This window comes from Colletotrichum costaricense, assembly GCF_030867565.1.
Source record: "Colletotrichum costaricense strain IMI 309622 chromosome Unknown Scaffold_2.1, whole genome shotgun sequence".
Taxonomy (NCBI): Eukaryota; Fungi; Ascomycota; class Sordariomycetes; order Glomerellales; family Glomerellaceae; genus Colletotrichum; species Colletotrichum costaricense.
The window spans coordinates 2,809,478-2,824,921 of NW_026848231.1; the positions used below are offsets into that span (position 1 = coordinate 2,809,478).

A 15,444-nucleotide genomic window follows, 5' to 3' on the forward strand; every position below is an offset into this window, starting at 1 on the left:
TGGTTGAGCCGTTGTATAACGCCTTTGTTCACTTGAGAGAGAGAGATGACCTCAAAGCCAGCTACATTGGTGCTTAGGTGGCTGGGTGGAACAATCTTGAAGCTGAGGGGCCCGCTCCTCAGCCATCTTCTCGCCTTCTACCGTAGCCCTAAGGGAAGGCCAGAGGATAAGGGAGGTAATCTTGATCTGCGTCTGTCGGTGAGGAAGCAGCCAAGAGCCTGATGATCTCGGGTCCCGAAGAAAAGAAGCCTTTCCTCCAGGGTGAACAGCCGCAGCGTCATCAGGTAATGACCATTGGGAGCAAACTTCATGTATCAGACGTCGAGAACCCTGGGATGTTCTTTACTGTTTATGGGTATTGTCCCGTTAATTCTCCCTCTCAAGTTGGGAGGGTTGGGGGCCAGTGCCTTGCTTCCAGCTCGAGGACCCGAAATCATCGGGGCTGAGACCGTTACCCTATGGTCGATGAGGGACTTTGATGTGATCCGTAGTCCGTACCGGTCAGAATCTGACTCGTCTCCATATGGATTAACTCAAGTTGGCCGAGTGGCTCCATCGAGCTCTCCGTTTGCTGTTCAGGGGATACCCTCGTGGTGTATTCCCGCCGCCTCGCTTCACGGAATCTCGGATGTCTTTTGCTCGACGGCGACAGAAGCATCTTGTCGTTTCTTCCTGTATTCTGGTCTTAGGGTTAGTTGACTGGTCACTCTCGCTCTCGAACATTGCGAAATCGACCGTTGTCTGGTGCTTTAACGTTTGCTTTCACTCCGCGGGAGCAGGCCATGTGACCTGTTCTCCTGATCTTCGTACATATGGTGCGTGGTTCGTGACAGTGTGACCACCTTAAGCGAGGGTTCGACTTGCTTCTCGGGTACCTTAGGTACTCTGTACCATTCGGATTGCACCTATCTCCGTCAGTCTTGGGTTGTCTTCTGTGAAGGCGTTGTGGGCTGCCCCTTGCCCTAAGCCAACGTAAGGTAGGCAGCAGCAAGTTCAGACAGGCGACCTTCTATGAGGAAAGATGTGCCTACCGCATCTTACCTGAAGGTACATGGGCACATCATCTTACGGTTGGGTACGATGGTGTTGAAGGTTCCGTTCCGCTCCTTCCCCGTCCTGTCAAAACAGTAACCCCTGTCTCCCCTTCCCTACCTCAGGCAGTTGTCCATCCGGTGTCTTTCATTCTTGTTCTATTACTGGCCTATTCCCGCAGGAAACAAGGTTCAGGGATAAGAAAGAGGAACGTCCACCTGCCTTAGGTCTGTACGTGTCCATGCACGATGTTCATCACAGTATCACAAACTACCACTGAGTGTTTGGAAACGGAGGCTGCGGGAAGGTGCCTTGACCGTTGGGACCGTTAGTCCGTTGACCGTTGCATGTGGCTTTTTTTCGTCAGGGCTGTCATCCGCATTTGGACAGGTCGCAGCTTGAGGTAACCTTCCATCAGACGAACCACCTCACACAAAGGCACATGGCATAATCACATGTAAGACGGTGAGTGGCACTTGATCTTGCTTCTGTGTGATTCGGAAGAGCTCACATTTTCCTTATCCTTCCTTTCCCGCCTCCTCTCCTTCTACCTTCTCTAATTGTTGCGGCCATCATGCAATAACAACACTCATCTGCTATGTCCTGTCTACTTACTCCCTCTTTCCCTTGGCCCATTCCCTCAAGACATTCTTCTTCAACTTGCCAGTGCTAGTCTTGGGCAGTTCATCAACAACCTCAACCTCCCGAGGCACCATGAACTTGGAGATGTTGCTCTGGTGCTTCGCCCACGAAATCAGGTCTTCCCCCTTCAAGCTCTTGCCTTCTTTGACAGTCACGTAGGCTTTAGGACGCTCGCCCCAATGAGAATCAGGCACAGCAACCACGGCCGCTTCGAGTAGATCGGGATGTTGTACGAGCATGCCCTCAAGGGCCACCGATGAGATGTTCTCGCCACCTAGTCCTTCATTAGTCCGACGAGAGACAACAACTCGACGAGTTGACGCGTACCTGAAATGATAATATCCTTTGCTCTATCAAGAATCTGAGCCGATCCATCGGGATGCCAGACTGCGAGATCTCCAGAGTGCAGCGCACCGCCATCGAACAACTTCTTGGTGGCTTCGGCATCCTTGAAATACTCCTTGGCGCAGATATTACCGAAGAATACAATCTCGCCGATTTCTTTCCCATCCTTGGCGACATCAATAAGAACACCCTCCGGCTGATCTGTCTTAATGATTCGAATGGGAAGACTGGTCAAGAAGCCATGACCCTGGCGAGCCATTTTGGCGTACTTCTCGTTTGTTGGGAGTGTCTCCCATGATGGCATATGGTATCCTTTGGTGATGGGACCGTAGGTCTCCGTCATGCCATAGACATGGACGGGGAAGAGATTCAGGTTTGTCTAACCACGTCAACACTATTTCGACGAGTCCCGGCAGCCGGATCAAGCGTTACATACCATCTGCTCGAACAAGTGCGCACTGGGTGGACTGGCAGCTACAGTCACCCGCACTTCTTGGGGCAACTTCTCGGCCTCGTTCGCTGAGCATAACAGGGTGTTGACTGTTGGTGCTGCCTGCAATTGAACTCCTGTGTCAACTGTCTGCTCTTCTCACTCCGTGGATAGGAATCACTTGCGTTGAAGTGTGTGATGCCCTCTTCCTTAAGCAACTTCCAGATGAGAGGGTAGTCAATCTTTCGCAAGCACACGTGCGTTCCACGCACAGCCGTTACCGCCCAAGGGAATCTGTACTATGTCAGTAGGTTCAAACAAGACTAGAGGGCCCCAGACTGGAGGGTAGGCTTCTTACGTCCAACCAACGGCGTGGAACCTAGACATAGTCAGCAAGTGCCTTTCGACAATCTACCCTGATGCACTTACATGGGTAAAGTCCATAGCTAGATGGTAGAAATCCATGGTCAGCTAGGTGCAGCAAGCGTGAGCTGGGTTTGATCATGACTTACATATTTGCAACGGCCAGTGTGATAATTCAGTCCTGATTCGATGACGTTTCCAACAGCTACACGGAAATACAATCAGCACAACTTGATACCTGTGCAAGAGTCTCAGACCAGTTCATGCATCACTTACCAGCCAAATAGGCCCCGCGGTGTGTGTAGACTACGCCCTTGGGCCGACTCGTGGTTCCTGAAGTGAAAGGAATGGCAAGCATATCATCCTCATTACCACATTGTGAGTGAAGGCCGGCCCAACCCTGACCGTGTTGCTGGTCATACTGCAGGCCCTCCAAGACGGCATCATCAAAGGGGCCACTCAAGGCGCCCTCCGTGTAGTCGGTATCAGTGTCAATAATCAAGGGGACCTGGGGGTGTTTCTCCTTGAACTCGTCAAGCAGGTGGACGAACTCCTGGTCGACGATGATTGAATCGACCTCGGCAAAGTCGAAGATGTAGGTGATGTCATCCGGCTTCAATCTGTAGTTGACACCCACATTAACCCCGCCAGCGGCGGCAATACCAAAGATGGACTCGAGAAAGGCGGGTGTATTGGGCGCAAGAATCCCGACCCTCTTGAAGCCGTGCTTCTTCAGGTAATAAGCAAGGCCGCGCGCTCTGTCTGCGAACTCGATGTAAGACCGTCGCAGAGTTCGGCCGTTGGCTGTCACATGGAAGATGGCTTCCGCATCGGGCTCTATCGCGGCGGCACGCTCTAGAAAGAAGGTTGGCGAAAGCTGGTGTATGTGGTGGTTCGGACGGGGCTCATCGACCTTGGCTGTGGAGGATGAGAGGAGGTGTCCGAGGATGTTCTTAAGACGAGATGGAGGGCTAGACATGACTACTGCTGACTGGAAGAGCCTCTTCTACAGAACCGAGAGGTAAGATGTAATAAGGAGGATGAGATTGTCAATTTCTGCGTGCTGAATATGAAATCGTTGGCTGATTTGAAAGCTGGCGGTCACAAACACATGGAGGCAAATGTGGAAGAAATGGTGACTGAGAGGAAGGACTTGTATGCTGCGATGGAAAGCCAGCCATTCTTGCTACCAGCCACAATCCCTCTTCCACTTACCCGATCCCCGAGCCAGGCTTAGCTGTCCTTGCTGGCATACCCCAATTGTCCAGCTTTTTTTGAGACACTTTGACGGACCGAACCCGACAGCTCCAGCTCCCAGCTCCTGCTTAAGCCCGGCTGTCCTCGGTAGGAAATTACCCCACACTTGGCAAGTGTGCTTCCAGGGCTGCTCCCCACCAGGTTCAAGCTCCCGTCCCAGGCAATGGAAGTCGGGGTAATTGCGCTAGACCGGATTGGACCTCTTCGATATTAGGTAAGCAGGACTCACAGAGAAGCGCATAAGCCCGCGCCAGGGGGTGAAAGAACGTCCAGCCAGCGGCGAGCAAAGGGCCCACTGCACTTAATGAAAGTCGCGTCGTCGCTGTGCCACCGTGCTGTAGCCTTGCGCGACCATGCAAAGTGCAGCGCGAAGTGCCAACGCCCGAAATTTTATCACCGACATCAGCGGGACCTCCTTGAAGCACCGCCATCTCTATCCTTCCCAACTATCCATCTCGAACATCGGCGATTCGAGTCATACGTCACTTCCTCACATATTTCGCCTCGAGTATAGCTTTCTCTGCGACGGTATCACGACGACACCAGCCGATACTTTTCTTGACCTTCCGACCTCTCGCCAGCAATCATGGCAGCTATGTGAGTGCCCATCAACAGCTCCTTCTTTCGCACAGATCCCATGTCCGTCGAGTTGCCGAGAAACAATGGATTTGGTGCGATACAACTATTCCACAATCAGGCGCAATTGGAGCTTCTCCCACTTTTCTATCGTTCGATAGCTAACGAGATGCCCCTTCCTAGAGAGAGCTTCGACGGCATCTACTTGGACCTGTCCAAGGAGAGCGGCAAGTGCAGATTTGCCGAGAGCGGTCTCGGTTGGAAGCCCTCCGGCGGTGGCGATACCTTCACTCTCGATCACAGCACAATTGCCTCGGCGCAGTGGAGCCGAGCTGCCAAGGGCTACGAAATCAAGATCCTCAACCGAGACTCGCGCATCATCCAGCTCGATGGTTTCCAACAAGAGGTAAAGAAGCGCGTCAGTCGTTAGATTCAGGATGAATGGAATGCTGACTTGGTATATGGCGTGAAGGACTATGAGCGTCTTGCCAAGCTCTTCAAGAACTGGTACAGCACCGCGCTCGAGAATAGGGAGCACGCCCTGAGGGGATGGAACTGGGGCAAGGCCGACTTTGGAAAGGCTGAGCTGTCTTTCAACGTCCAGAGCCGCCCTGCGTTCGAAATCCCCTACTCCGAAATCTCAAACACCAACTTGGCGGGTCGTAACGAGGTCGCGGTCGAATTCTCAGCTCCCACGGACAAGAACGATACTGGCACTAATGGCCACTTGGGCGGTGCGCGCGGAAAGGGCAAGAAGGCGGGTGCTGGCAAGGATCAGCTCGTTGAGATGCGGTTTTACATTCCCGGAACCGTCAAGAAGGAAGTGGAGGGCGACGAGGCTGGTAGCGACGCCGGCGGCGAAGAGGAGAAGAACGCCGTCACCCTGTTCTACGATACCCTGATGGAGAAGGCCGAGATTGGCGAGACCGCAGGCGATACTATCGCTACGTTCCTGGACATCCTCCATCTCACACCCAGGTATGTGCGAATCGCTATAGCTGTCTATAACCCAAAAGTTTCTGACACCCCGACAGAGGTCGTTTCGATATCGACATGTACGATGCGTCTTTCCGTCTCCGTGGTAAGACGTACGACTACAAGATCCAGTACGACGCCATCAAGAAGTTTATGGTGCTTCCCAAGCCAGACGAGACCCACGTGCTTCTTTGCGTTGGCCTGGACCCGCCCCTGCGCCAGGGTCAGACAAGATACCCGTTCATCGTCATGCAGTTCAAGAAGGACGAGGAGGTGACGATTGATCTTAACCTCACCGAGGAGCAAATAGACGAGCGGTACAAGGACAGACTTCAGCCTCACTACGAGCAACCTCTTCACCAAGTCATCACCTACATCTTCCGAGGACTTGCCAACAAGAAGATCACGACGCCTGCCAAGGACTTCCAGACGTATGTGTCTCACCATCCGTGCGAGAGAATCTGTGCTAACATCCACGCAGCCATCGCAATCAGTTCGGTATCAAGTGCTCGATCAAGGCCAGTGAAGGCTTCCTGTACTGCCTGGAGAAGGCGTTCATGTTTGTGCCTAAACCTGCGACGTACATTGCCTACGAGCAAACAGCGTCCATCACATTCTCTCGTGTTGGAGGTGCCGTTTCTGCGCTGTCAACCTTTGATATCACCGTGCAGATGAAGAACGGCGCTGGCTCATCACAGTTCAGCAACATCAACCGCGAGGATCTCAAGGGGCTCGAGGAGTTCTTCAGACTCAAGGGGTTGCGCGTTAAGAACGAAATCGATGAAGAGACCAACCTCATTGCTGCAGCCATGCGCGACCAAGCTATGGACGATTCGGAAGAGGAGGTTGTTGGTGCCGCCAAGGCCGACCGTGGCTCAGCTGACGAGGACGAAGAGAGTGTCGATGAGGACTTTAACGCCGAGAGTGAGAGTGACGTTGCCGAAGAGTTTGACAGCGACCACGAGAGCTCTGGCTCAGGCAGCCAAGAGAGCGACGTGGATAACGACGACGGCGACGATGGCGAGGATGACGAAGAAGAGGAAGAGGAGAGGCCCAAGAAGAAGAAGAAGACGGGTTGATTGCGCCCTTTCGACTTTTGGGTGTGTTTATCGGCTGGGTGGAGAGGCTGCTGGGCGTTTTTATTTGGGTGTCGGATGAAATGTAACACTATGATTATCTACTTTGACGGTTGCCGACTGGGCGTCGCGGCGAAGCAGAAGAGGTTAATACTTTTCTTGGAAGAGACCCTGCGAGTCTTTTTGCAACACGAGAATTTACTGAGTGCGTTTTTGTTTAGTATCAAGTGACTGTTTACTCACGGCAGTATGCAAGTGGGGTCCATGTAAGCTTGCCTAGTACCTTCACCTTGTACGCCAGTGAGTCAACCCAGCACATGCCACACGACCACGCAGATGTGATTTCGTGTCATGACCACCAAGCGCCAGCCGTTTACTACTTGTGTCCCCTAGGTCCTCACGACCGCATGAACAAGCTACAGCGAACCTGCCACACACCTTACACGTCCAGATACCATGAACGAGCCCATCCCGCTCCCGGGCTCAGGTTCAGGCTCAACGGGAACGATGCCCCGCCTCGGTCTCGGCGTCTACCAGCTCAGGGGGGAAGAATGCTTCGCGGCCTGTCTGGCGGGGTTAGAGGCCGGGTACCGGCACATTGATACCGCGCGGCTGTATGGGAATGAAGAGGAGGTCGGGAGGGCCGTTGGGGTGTTTTTGAGACGGCGAGAGGAGGGGTCATCGGATGGGTGTGGTGATGGACGGGGAGTAGAGGGGGCAGGGAAGAGTAGAGTCCAGAGGGAGTATCTGTTTTTGACGACCAAGGTTGAACGGTGGGAGGGCGACGGGGAGAAGATGTATGAGAGTGTATTGGGGAGTGTAATGAGAATTGCTGGGGAGGAGGAGGGTGGAGGGTACGTTGACTTGATTCTCGTACATCGTCCCGTTGCGCGGTGGAGGGATATCTGGAGCGTGTTGGGGAGGTTTGTGAGGGAGGGTAGGGCGAGGGTGCTCGGGGTTAGTAATTTGGGATCGGGGCGCTGGAGGAGATGAAGAAGGGTTGCGAGGGGGTGTTGCCTTGTGTGAATCAGATTGAGGTGAGTTTTCCTTCCTCGCCGTGTTAGGACATTGACAGAGGTCTGCAGAGCAAAGTCTATTGAGGGAGAGATGCTGATGAGTGTGGGAATAGCTTAACCCGTGGTGTCAACAGCGAGAACTAGTCGCCTACTGCCAACAAAACGGCATCGTGGTACAAGCGTACAGCCCTCTCGCGCGCGGGCAGCGGTGGGCGGATCCGGTGTTGAGAGAGGTCGTGGAGCGGGTTCGGCGCCGTGTCGGGGTCGGTGTCCGGGAGGATTCAATACCGGTATCCGGACGACGGGTTGCGGGGACGAACTGCCGCAACGACGACCCACGGGAGCGGGAGACGGCAGAGGAGATTCCGGTGGAGACGGCAGTCACGAAAAAGAGAGAGATCACGGAGGCTACAGTCACGCCGGCGCAGGTGCTAATCCGGTGGTCTCTGCAACGCGGATATGTGCCGCTTCCCAAGAGTGCGGACGCAGAGAGAATCAGGGAGAATGGGGACGTGTTTTGGTTCAAGCTTGATGAGGTCGAGATGGGCATGTTGGACGGATTGGATCTGGGGGCTGCGGGGGCGCTGTTTCCTAAGAATGTGAGTTGATGGTGGGATACATCACTCACCTTAACTTAGGACTTCCCATGAAACGCATCCTGATAGAAATGCTCTGGAATAGTCTGCAGCCACGGGGCTATAGGCAGCGTGTAGAGACTTCGTTCCGAGTTTGTAAAATGCAAAGCAAGATTGATCGGCTTTCGGTTTCTGTATGTGGCCGCATCCTATTTCTATAGAGAATCCCCAGTTCACTTGCATTTAAGTCTCATGACAGGATGTCACAATATTGAATATGACCGCAACACACAGCAAAAGCGTGCAAAAGCGTGTAGACCTTAGCACGCCTGCTAATGAGGTTACTACAAGTGCCCCACGCAGACAGCGCTCCCAGCGGCCGGGGCAGGACGGAAGGTTCGCCGAGACCCGACCCGGGGCTTTATTCGGGCGCGGGTTGGTGGCGCTGGCGCATGCGCATGAACTCATCAAGTGGGCGGTGGAACCATTCCAGGGCGGCCAGCACAGGTGCCAGCTTCACCTGGAATCTTCGATGCTCATCCTGGGCCATCCCACCTCGCGCTGCGCTTGCGGAGGGGCAGTGAAGCAGTGACCTGCCTGCTTGCAGCTTTGGGGTAAGGATCGCCAAACAAACAAAAAACATCGACAAACGTCTCTGCCCTCTGACCTGCAAGCGCTTGACTTTAACCTTTAAAACTTCCTCCAACCCAGCAGTCCATCATCGTCATTTCAGATACTTGACCCGCTTTCTAAAGACGACGACCATGAGCGAAAGTAGCTTTCAACGTCCGTTGCGCGGCGGCTGCCAGTGCGGGCGCAACAGTTACATCATCGAGGTCCCGCAAGGCACCACCGAGAAAGCCCAGGTGCTATTCCATACAGACTCAATGCACAGTAAGTGGCTTCGTCTCGCCAATTTCTCGCGATTTCCGTGAGCAGGCGTTCTCAAATAATCCCGCCGTGCATACAGCCGATCGTGCCTCACCTCTTCGAGAGCAGAAGCTCCGCTAACCCATGATCTGATGCGCAGGAGTTCCTCTCGCAACCCCACTGGCCGCCATGATCCGAGTGCCACTCTCGTGGTATCACAGCTCAACCCACGCCTTCTACCCGGACGAAAGGCACTCGGCGATCCGCCGCGTTTTCGAATCAACCTCCAACCACCACCCTTCGAGACGAAACTTTTGCGGCTTCTGCGGCACGCCGCTATCCTACTGGACCGAGAGACCCCCTACCGAGGCGGGGTTCATCCACCTGACCCTTGCGAGCCTGCGAGGTGAAGACCTTCGAGATCTGGAAGATCTGGGGCTGATTCCAGAGTTTGAAGAGCCGGAAGAACAGCCCGCTGTTCCGACAACAACCACGGTAATTGGGAGGGAAACCCAGGGCGTTCCTTGGTTCGAGGGCATGATCGATGGTACCCGTTTGGGCAACTTGCGTCACAGCCAGGTTGTTGATCATAGCAGAGACGGGAAAATTAGGGTTGAATGGGAGATTGTAGAGTGGACCGAGGGAGACGATGCTCCCGACGTGGCCGCAGCAGCGGATGGCGATGTTAATATGACGACAAATCATCCCGGAAAACGCAAAATGAACGACCGAGAGGACGAGGATGCGGCTGTCGACGGCATGCATTAAGCCTTGTCCATGCCGTGCATTGCAGCGGCAGGGTAGGTCGTAATGAGTCCAGGGCCGTCTCGAGCTGGGCCGGCTCACCTTCGTCCCGGCTTCCGTACACCTCGGTGAGGCTCCGGATAGAGTCTCCAAAACAAAGACTTTGCTTCTGGCGAAGACTCTGTCCCGTTAGTCTTGAAAAGTTGGCGCAAAGATGTGGCAGTCCCAAAAGATGGCACTTTTGATTTGCACACACCAGAGGATGTGCTGCGTAGCAGTTACGGAAAGAATTGAAATGAGCTTCAAAGAGGCAGGCAGGCATGCGCGCTGTACTGACTGCAGCGTCCACGATGAAAGCAGCAAAGATGAAGGTACCTTGAGATAGCTGTAGATGCTACCATGTACACACATGCCCCAGCAGGGAATAGAAGTTGCAAAATCTCCGATGATCTTCCGGAAGTGGTGTTGTTTTGTGTCGTTTTGAGCTTCCGCTACCTTGACCGAAGGCCTGTTGGCTGTAAGTGAAGGCTCCGCCAGCCGGGCAGACGGCTTTGTCAACCGAAATCGAGAAGACACCAAGCAGTTGCATCGTTTCCTTGGATGACCGGGAGCGGCGTAGGCCTTCCGCGTAGAAACAACAGATCCGTGGTTCTTCATGTGATACGGCGTGTTGTAATCGCGCAAACTAAGGTGCTTACGCTGGGGCTGTCGGCCTTGGAGGGGCGGAATTGGATTTCAAGCAGGATGCAGCTCCTCGTAAAGTCGTATCTGTACATCCATCCATGAGCCGCTTGATAAAAGCGCCGGACGGAGAAAAAGCAACCGCAAGAAGCCTTGAAATAATGCCAGGTGTTCTGAAGTTGAGATGCCGTCTATATCAGAGTCTTGCTATGAAGCTGGGGACGAGAAAACTGGATGGTGCGGAGATTATGGGACGATAGCCGGAGTTGGAGAAGCTTCTTGGAGTGACATTGGATGAGCCGGGTGTAGGTAGATACAGGTGGAAGGGAGACTCCCCCGTCCGGCGTCCGCTCACCGAGAACGACGGGATTTTGTTCGCGGAGCCGGGAGTTTTCTGAAATTTTGGATTGGGCGTGACCAAAGTAAGGAAAATCGTGGCAGTAGCGGCTGGTTACCCGTTGTCTGGGAGTCAAGGAGAGCTCGGGAGGATTCCCCGTGGCCATGGTCGGTCGCCTTATGCGAGCGATTGCGTAGGACGAGACCTTGCAGAGTGTGCTGTGAGCATTGCTCCATGTCTGCTACCAGCCGATCCTGGCGAGGCAATCAGACATTGGGACCAGCTCAGATTGCGCTAGCGGCCGGCGGAATTGAGCCGTCACCGGAGTTTTGGCGACAGCGTTTGGCGATATGCATGTCGCCGGCCTTCCAGTGTGCATATGTGTCCGTACCGATATGTTTTACACAACCTGTGTGTGTGATGTGCAAGGAGAACTTGGTGCGTGGGCTGCAGAACTTACAGCGAATTCATGCTGGCGCTTGTGCCGAATAGAGACAAGTGTCCAATCATATAAGTTCGGAGATCGTCAGGTGAGGAATCGAGGTTTGTTCGTGTTTCGAATTGGCTCTTGGAGGCTGGTGCTGGTAAACCGTAAGACCAGCTGGGCAGAGAAAAGGTCATGTTTTGACGGATAGACGGGCCGTCGTGTGCTCTCTAGACTCTGGGAAGCGGCGGCGGAGAGGAGAGAAATGGGGAGCACTTGGGAAAAAGGGGACCCCACGGCGGGGTAATGGAAGGCGCCCCTGGCCTAGGCGCAGATGCACTTCCCCTGTTGGGTGTCGGGTCGAAGAAACCCCAAGGAGGGAAAGAAGGTAGATACTTGCCTATTCGTACTTCTTTTCCATCGCCTCCAAATTCATTTGGAAAGAGGCATCGTGATGAGGACGTGCTTGCCCCCCGTCTCACAGGATTCCATGTACACGTACATCAAGGTTGCACAAGGTCACTCTACTGGCGGCAGCTGCCGTGGACATTTCCCTACTGCCTTCATTCCTTCCATCTCTCCCGTAGCCTCTGCCGACTCTAGCGAATGGAACATGACGATGCGCTTCTTTTCGGTGTTCCACGCACATTCTACTGTCGGAAAATCCCCGCGCCATCTGGGTAACGAGATAGGTACACCGCTCAAAGTAGACGCTACTGGCGGGCAAAGAAAACTCACGTTGGACGCCTCATCTTTACGAACCAAAGGTAGGTAACTTGCCAGATCACGCCTCCGACCCATCCATCCAACGCCGACGCCAATGCCAATCCCAACGCCAGCACCATCCATCTTCGGGCCATGTTCTAGTCCTAGCTTCTCGGTGTCGACGGTCCGACATTGGAGACGTCCAGAGTACCAGATTGACCAAGGCGCTACCTGATACCACGTCCATCCGTCCCATGTCGTTGTCTGATGTGCCCAGTCTGTACCTCACTCTCACTGCACACCTGCACGCTTAGTACAGACGGATACCTTGACACGATGCGGGTGTTTGTCCCATCTTTTTTTTCTTCCTTCCCTGCCCTGTCTACGTTAGTTTATTATACTCGAGTAATCCTTGTATCTGGCTACCTTTCCTTTTGCCTAAACCTACCAAGGACGTCCAAGTACCCCCGTCCATCCCAAGGTCACAATGCCGTTTTAATTGCGCCGCGCTGCTTCCTTCCGTCTTTCTTTTGCATCTTATAAGTATCGTGGCAGCACCTCACTGTCCATCTGTACGATCCCATCTTGCTCCCTCCTCTCCCCGTCGCCTCCTTTTACATCTCATCTCTCTTCTCGATCTCTTTTGACCACTTGTTATCAAGTGGTTCGTTTCTTGTCGGGGCAAATAATCTACTCTTGGCTGAGCCATCATCATCCCACCGTCAAGCCCATCGAAACCGCCCCATCAGTCTTAGCGTAGGTGCCTCGCAGACTGACGACTCTCTGAGAATCATAATACCAAACCTCCTCTCCGTAGCTGGTCGCCCTTCAAACCCGTCCATCATGTCTCTTCCCAACGACTTCCTTTGGGGCTTTGCCACCGCATCGTACGTATTTCATCTCATCATCAACCCGGCTCGGCCCATCCCCAATGCCCCGGTCTGGTTGTTATCACCATGCATATTCGCTCCCTCTTCCGCCGATATCCCGATTTGGATGACTTACAAGCATTCTCCCACCACACTTCGCCCTCTTCCCTCCGTCTTTCCCGTCCCGCCTGCAAATTCCACTTCCCCTCCGAGCTGCCCCCACTATCGTCTTTCCCCTCTCCCCTCATTTAGCGACCACGACGACACAACATGCGAGACCCCTGCTGACGCTATTTGTCCACCACTACAGTTACCAGATTGAGGGTGCCGCCGAGAAGGACGGTCGTGGTCCTTCCATCTGGGACACCTTCTGCGCCATCCCCGGCAAGATTGCCGACGGCAGCTCCGGTGCCGTCGCCTGCGATTCCTACAACCGCACTGCCGAAGACATTGCCCTGCTCAAGTCCGTTGGCGCAAACACCTACCGCTTTTCCCTTGCCTGGTCGAGAATCATCCCTGTCGGTGGTCGCAACGACCCCATCAACCAGGCCGGCCTTGACCACTACATCAAGTTCGTCGACGACCTCCTTGAGGCTGGCATCACCCCATTCATCACCCTCTTCCACTGGGATCTCCCCGATGGACTCGACAAGCGCTACGGTGGTCTCCTGAACCGTGAGGAGTTCCCTCTCGACTTTGAGCACTACGCCCGCATCGTCTTCAAGGCCATTCCCAAGTGCAAGAACTGGATCACCTTCAACGAGCCTTGGTGTTCCTCCATTCTCGGCTACAGCAGTGGCTTTTTCGCACCCGGTCACACCTCAGACCGCAGCAAGTCCGCCATCGGTGACTCTTCCCGCGAACCCTGGATCGTTGGCCACAACTTGCTCGTTGCCCACGGCCGCGCAGTCAAGGTCTACCGCGAGGAGTTCAAGCCCACCAATGGTGGCCAGATTGGTATCACCTTGAACGGTGATGCCACTTACCCCTGGGACCCTGAGGACCCTGAGGACGTCGAGGCCTCTGACCGCAAGATCGAGTTCGCCATTTCCTGGTTCGCTGACCCAATCTACTTCGGCAAGTACCCCGACTCCATGCTCAAGCAGCTTGGGGACCGCCTGCCCGAGTTTACGCCCGAGGAACTCGCCCTTGTCAAGGGATCCAACGACTTCTACGGCATGAACCACTACACGGCCAACTACATCAAGCACAAGACCACCCCTCCTGAGGAGGACGACTTCCTTGGTAACCTCGAGACCCTCTTCGAGTCCAAGAGCGGTGAGAACATCGGCGAAGAGACCCAGTCTTTCTGGCTGCGCCCTAACCCCCAGGGCTTCCACAACCTCCTTGTCTGGCTCTCCAAGCGCTACGGCTACCCGCCCATCTACGTCACAGAAAACGGTACCTCCCTCAAGGGCGAGAACGACATGCCCCTTGAGCAGATTCTCGAGGACGACTTCCGTGTCAAGTACTTTGACGGCTATGTCAAGGCCATGGCCGATGCCCACGAGAAGGACGGTGTCAACGTCAAGGGCTACATGGCGTGGTCCCTCATGGACAACTTCGAGTGGGCCGAGGGCTACGAGACTCGTTTCGGCGTCACTTTTGTCGACTATGAGAACGACCAGAAGAGATACCCCAAGAAGAGCGCCAAGAGCCTCAAGCCCCTCTTTGACAGTCTCATCAAGAAGGCCTAAGTATACATCACCACGTGTGAGAGTTGACGTATAGGAAGAGCAGGTTAAAGGGCATCCATTAAGCTTGGATATGCATATCAGTTATGAAAATGTACAGAGCACTGAGCTGCTCATGATGATGTATGAAGATTCTTTGTTGCGATCCAATATGTAGTTTGGATATAAATACCGAATTAAGGCTTAAGTCTGATGTCGATCATGGAGTGAACTGGAGTATGAGATCTAGGTTCTCTTGCTGGATTGTGATTACCGGCTAAACTTCGTGTTTTCGGTTACATTTGAACCTCGCTTAAAAACTTTAGGTACATATCACCCAGAGCTAACATGGCTTGTCAACCAGCAATTGAGGCGGCCTTTGTAAGCCATGAAGAACTGCCGAACCAGAGTTTGGGCTAAGGGGGTTCCATAGCCAACATGCCACGAATCATGCCGGCTCGGCCTTTTTTCCTTCTCATATTCCCTGTGTCTTCACGTGAATAAGACATATTCGAAGAACGAAGAATTCGCTGGCTGTCATTTATGACTTGCCTGTGGTATACAGGCCCCTCACAGTTGCGAGCGCCGTGGATGCCACGGATCACGGTATGCCATGAAATTAATTATCGACGAAGTAAAGATAAGCGAAAAGCCAGCGAGGTCTAAAGAGGGCTTATGTACGGTATCGGATGTGCCTGATTTGAGCCGCATACGGTCGACCCAGCAATGGGTCGGCTGGGCGGCTGGGTTAATCCCGACCACCCAGCTCTTGATGTTGGGCCATAATACGATGCCGAACATGGAGCCGCTGCCCACCTGCAAGGCCTCGGCGCTGTTTTAGGTCCCGGCTTTAG

At 53.9% G+C, this 15,444-nt stretch overlaps 5 protein-coding genes across 5 annotated transcripts; 4 read left to right on the plus strand and 1 right to left on the minus strand.

Annotated features, from left to right (window-relative positions):
• Positions 1–1,643: 1,643 nt before the first annotated feature.
• On the minus strand, positions 1,644–3,791 carry CCOS01_02574 (AMP-binding enzyme; the record flags this gene model as incomplete). The annotated part of the gene is made up of 8 exons (XM_060450762.1): positions 1,644–1,948; positions 2,002–2,398; positions 2,456–2,568; positions 2,631–2,743; positions 2,808–2,828; positions 2,879–2,895; positions 2,962–3,017; positions 3,089–3,791. 8 exons carry the CDS (start codon positions 3,789–3,791, stop codon positions 1,644–1,646), a joined length of 1,725 nt encoding a protein of 574 aa, XP_060319412.1.
• An 864-nt stretch (positions 3,792–4,655) lies between these two features.
• Positions 4,656–6,699, plus strand: CCOS01_02575 (FACT complex subunit pob-3; the record flags this gene model as incomplete). Its single annotated transcript, XM_060450763.1, has 5 exons — positions 4,656–4,666; positions 4,829–5,051; positions 5,118–5,623; positions 5,680–6,051; positions 6,102–6,699. 5 exons carry the CDS (start codon positions 4,656–4,658, stop codon positions 6,697–6,699), a joined length of 1,710 nt encoding a protein of 569 aa, XP_060319413.1.
• A 453-nt stretch (positions 6,700–7,152) lies between these two features.
• Positions 7,153–8,414, plus strand: CCOS01_02576 (2,5-diketo-D-gluconic acid reductase B; the record flags this gene model as incomplete). The annotated part of the gene is made up of 3 exons (XM_060450764.1): positions 7,153–7,653; positions 7,847–8,311; positions 8,394–8,414. 3 exons carry the CDS (start codon positions 7,153–7,155, stop codon positions 8,412–8,414), a joined length of 987 nt encoding a protein of 328 aa, XP_060319414.1.
• Positions 8,415–9,051: 637 nt separating this feature from the next.
• On the plus strand, positions 9,052–9,925 carry CCOS01_02577 (uncharacterized protein; the record flags this gene model as incomplete). The annotated part of the gene is made up of 2 exons (XM_060450765.1): positions 9,052–9,181; positions 9,318–9,925. 2 exons carry the CDS (start codon positions 9,052–9,054, stop codon positions 9,923–9,925), a joined length of 738 nt encoding a protein of 245 aa, XP_060319415.1.
• Positions 9,926–12,891: 2,966 nt separating this feature from the next.
• On the plus strand, positions 12,892–14,614 carry CCOS01_02578 (glycosyl hydrolase family 1; the record flags this gene model as incomplete). The annotated part of the gene is made up of 2 exons (XM_060450766.1): positions 12,892–12,935; positions 13,228–14,614. The coding sequence occupies 2 exons, from the start codon at positions 12,892–12,894 to the stop codon at positions 14,612–14,614; spliced, it is 1,431 nt and encodes a 476-aa protein (XP_060319416.1).
• Positions 14,615–15,444: the final 830 nt, after the last annotated feature.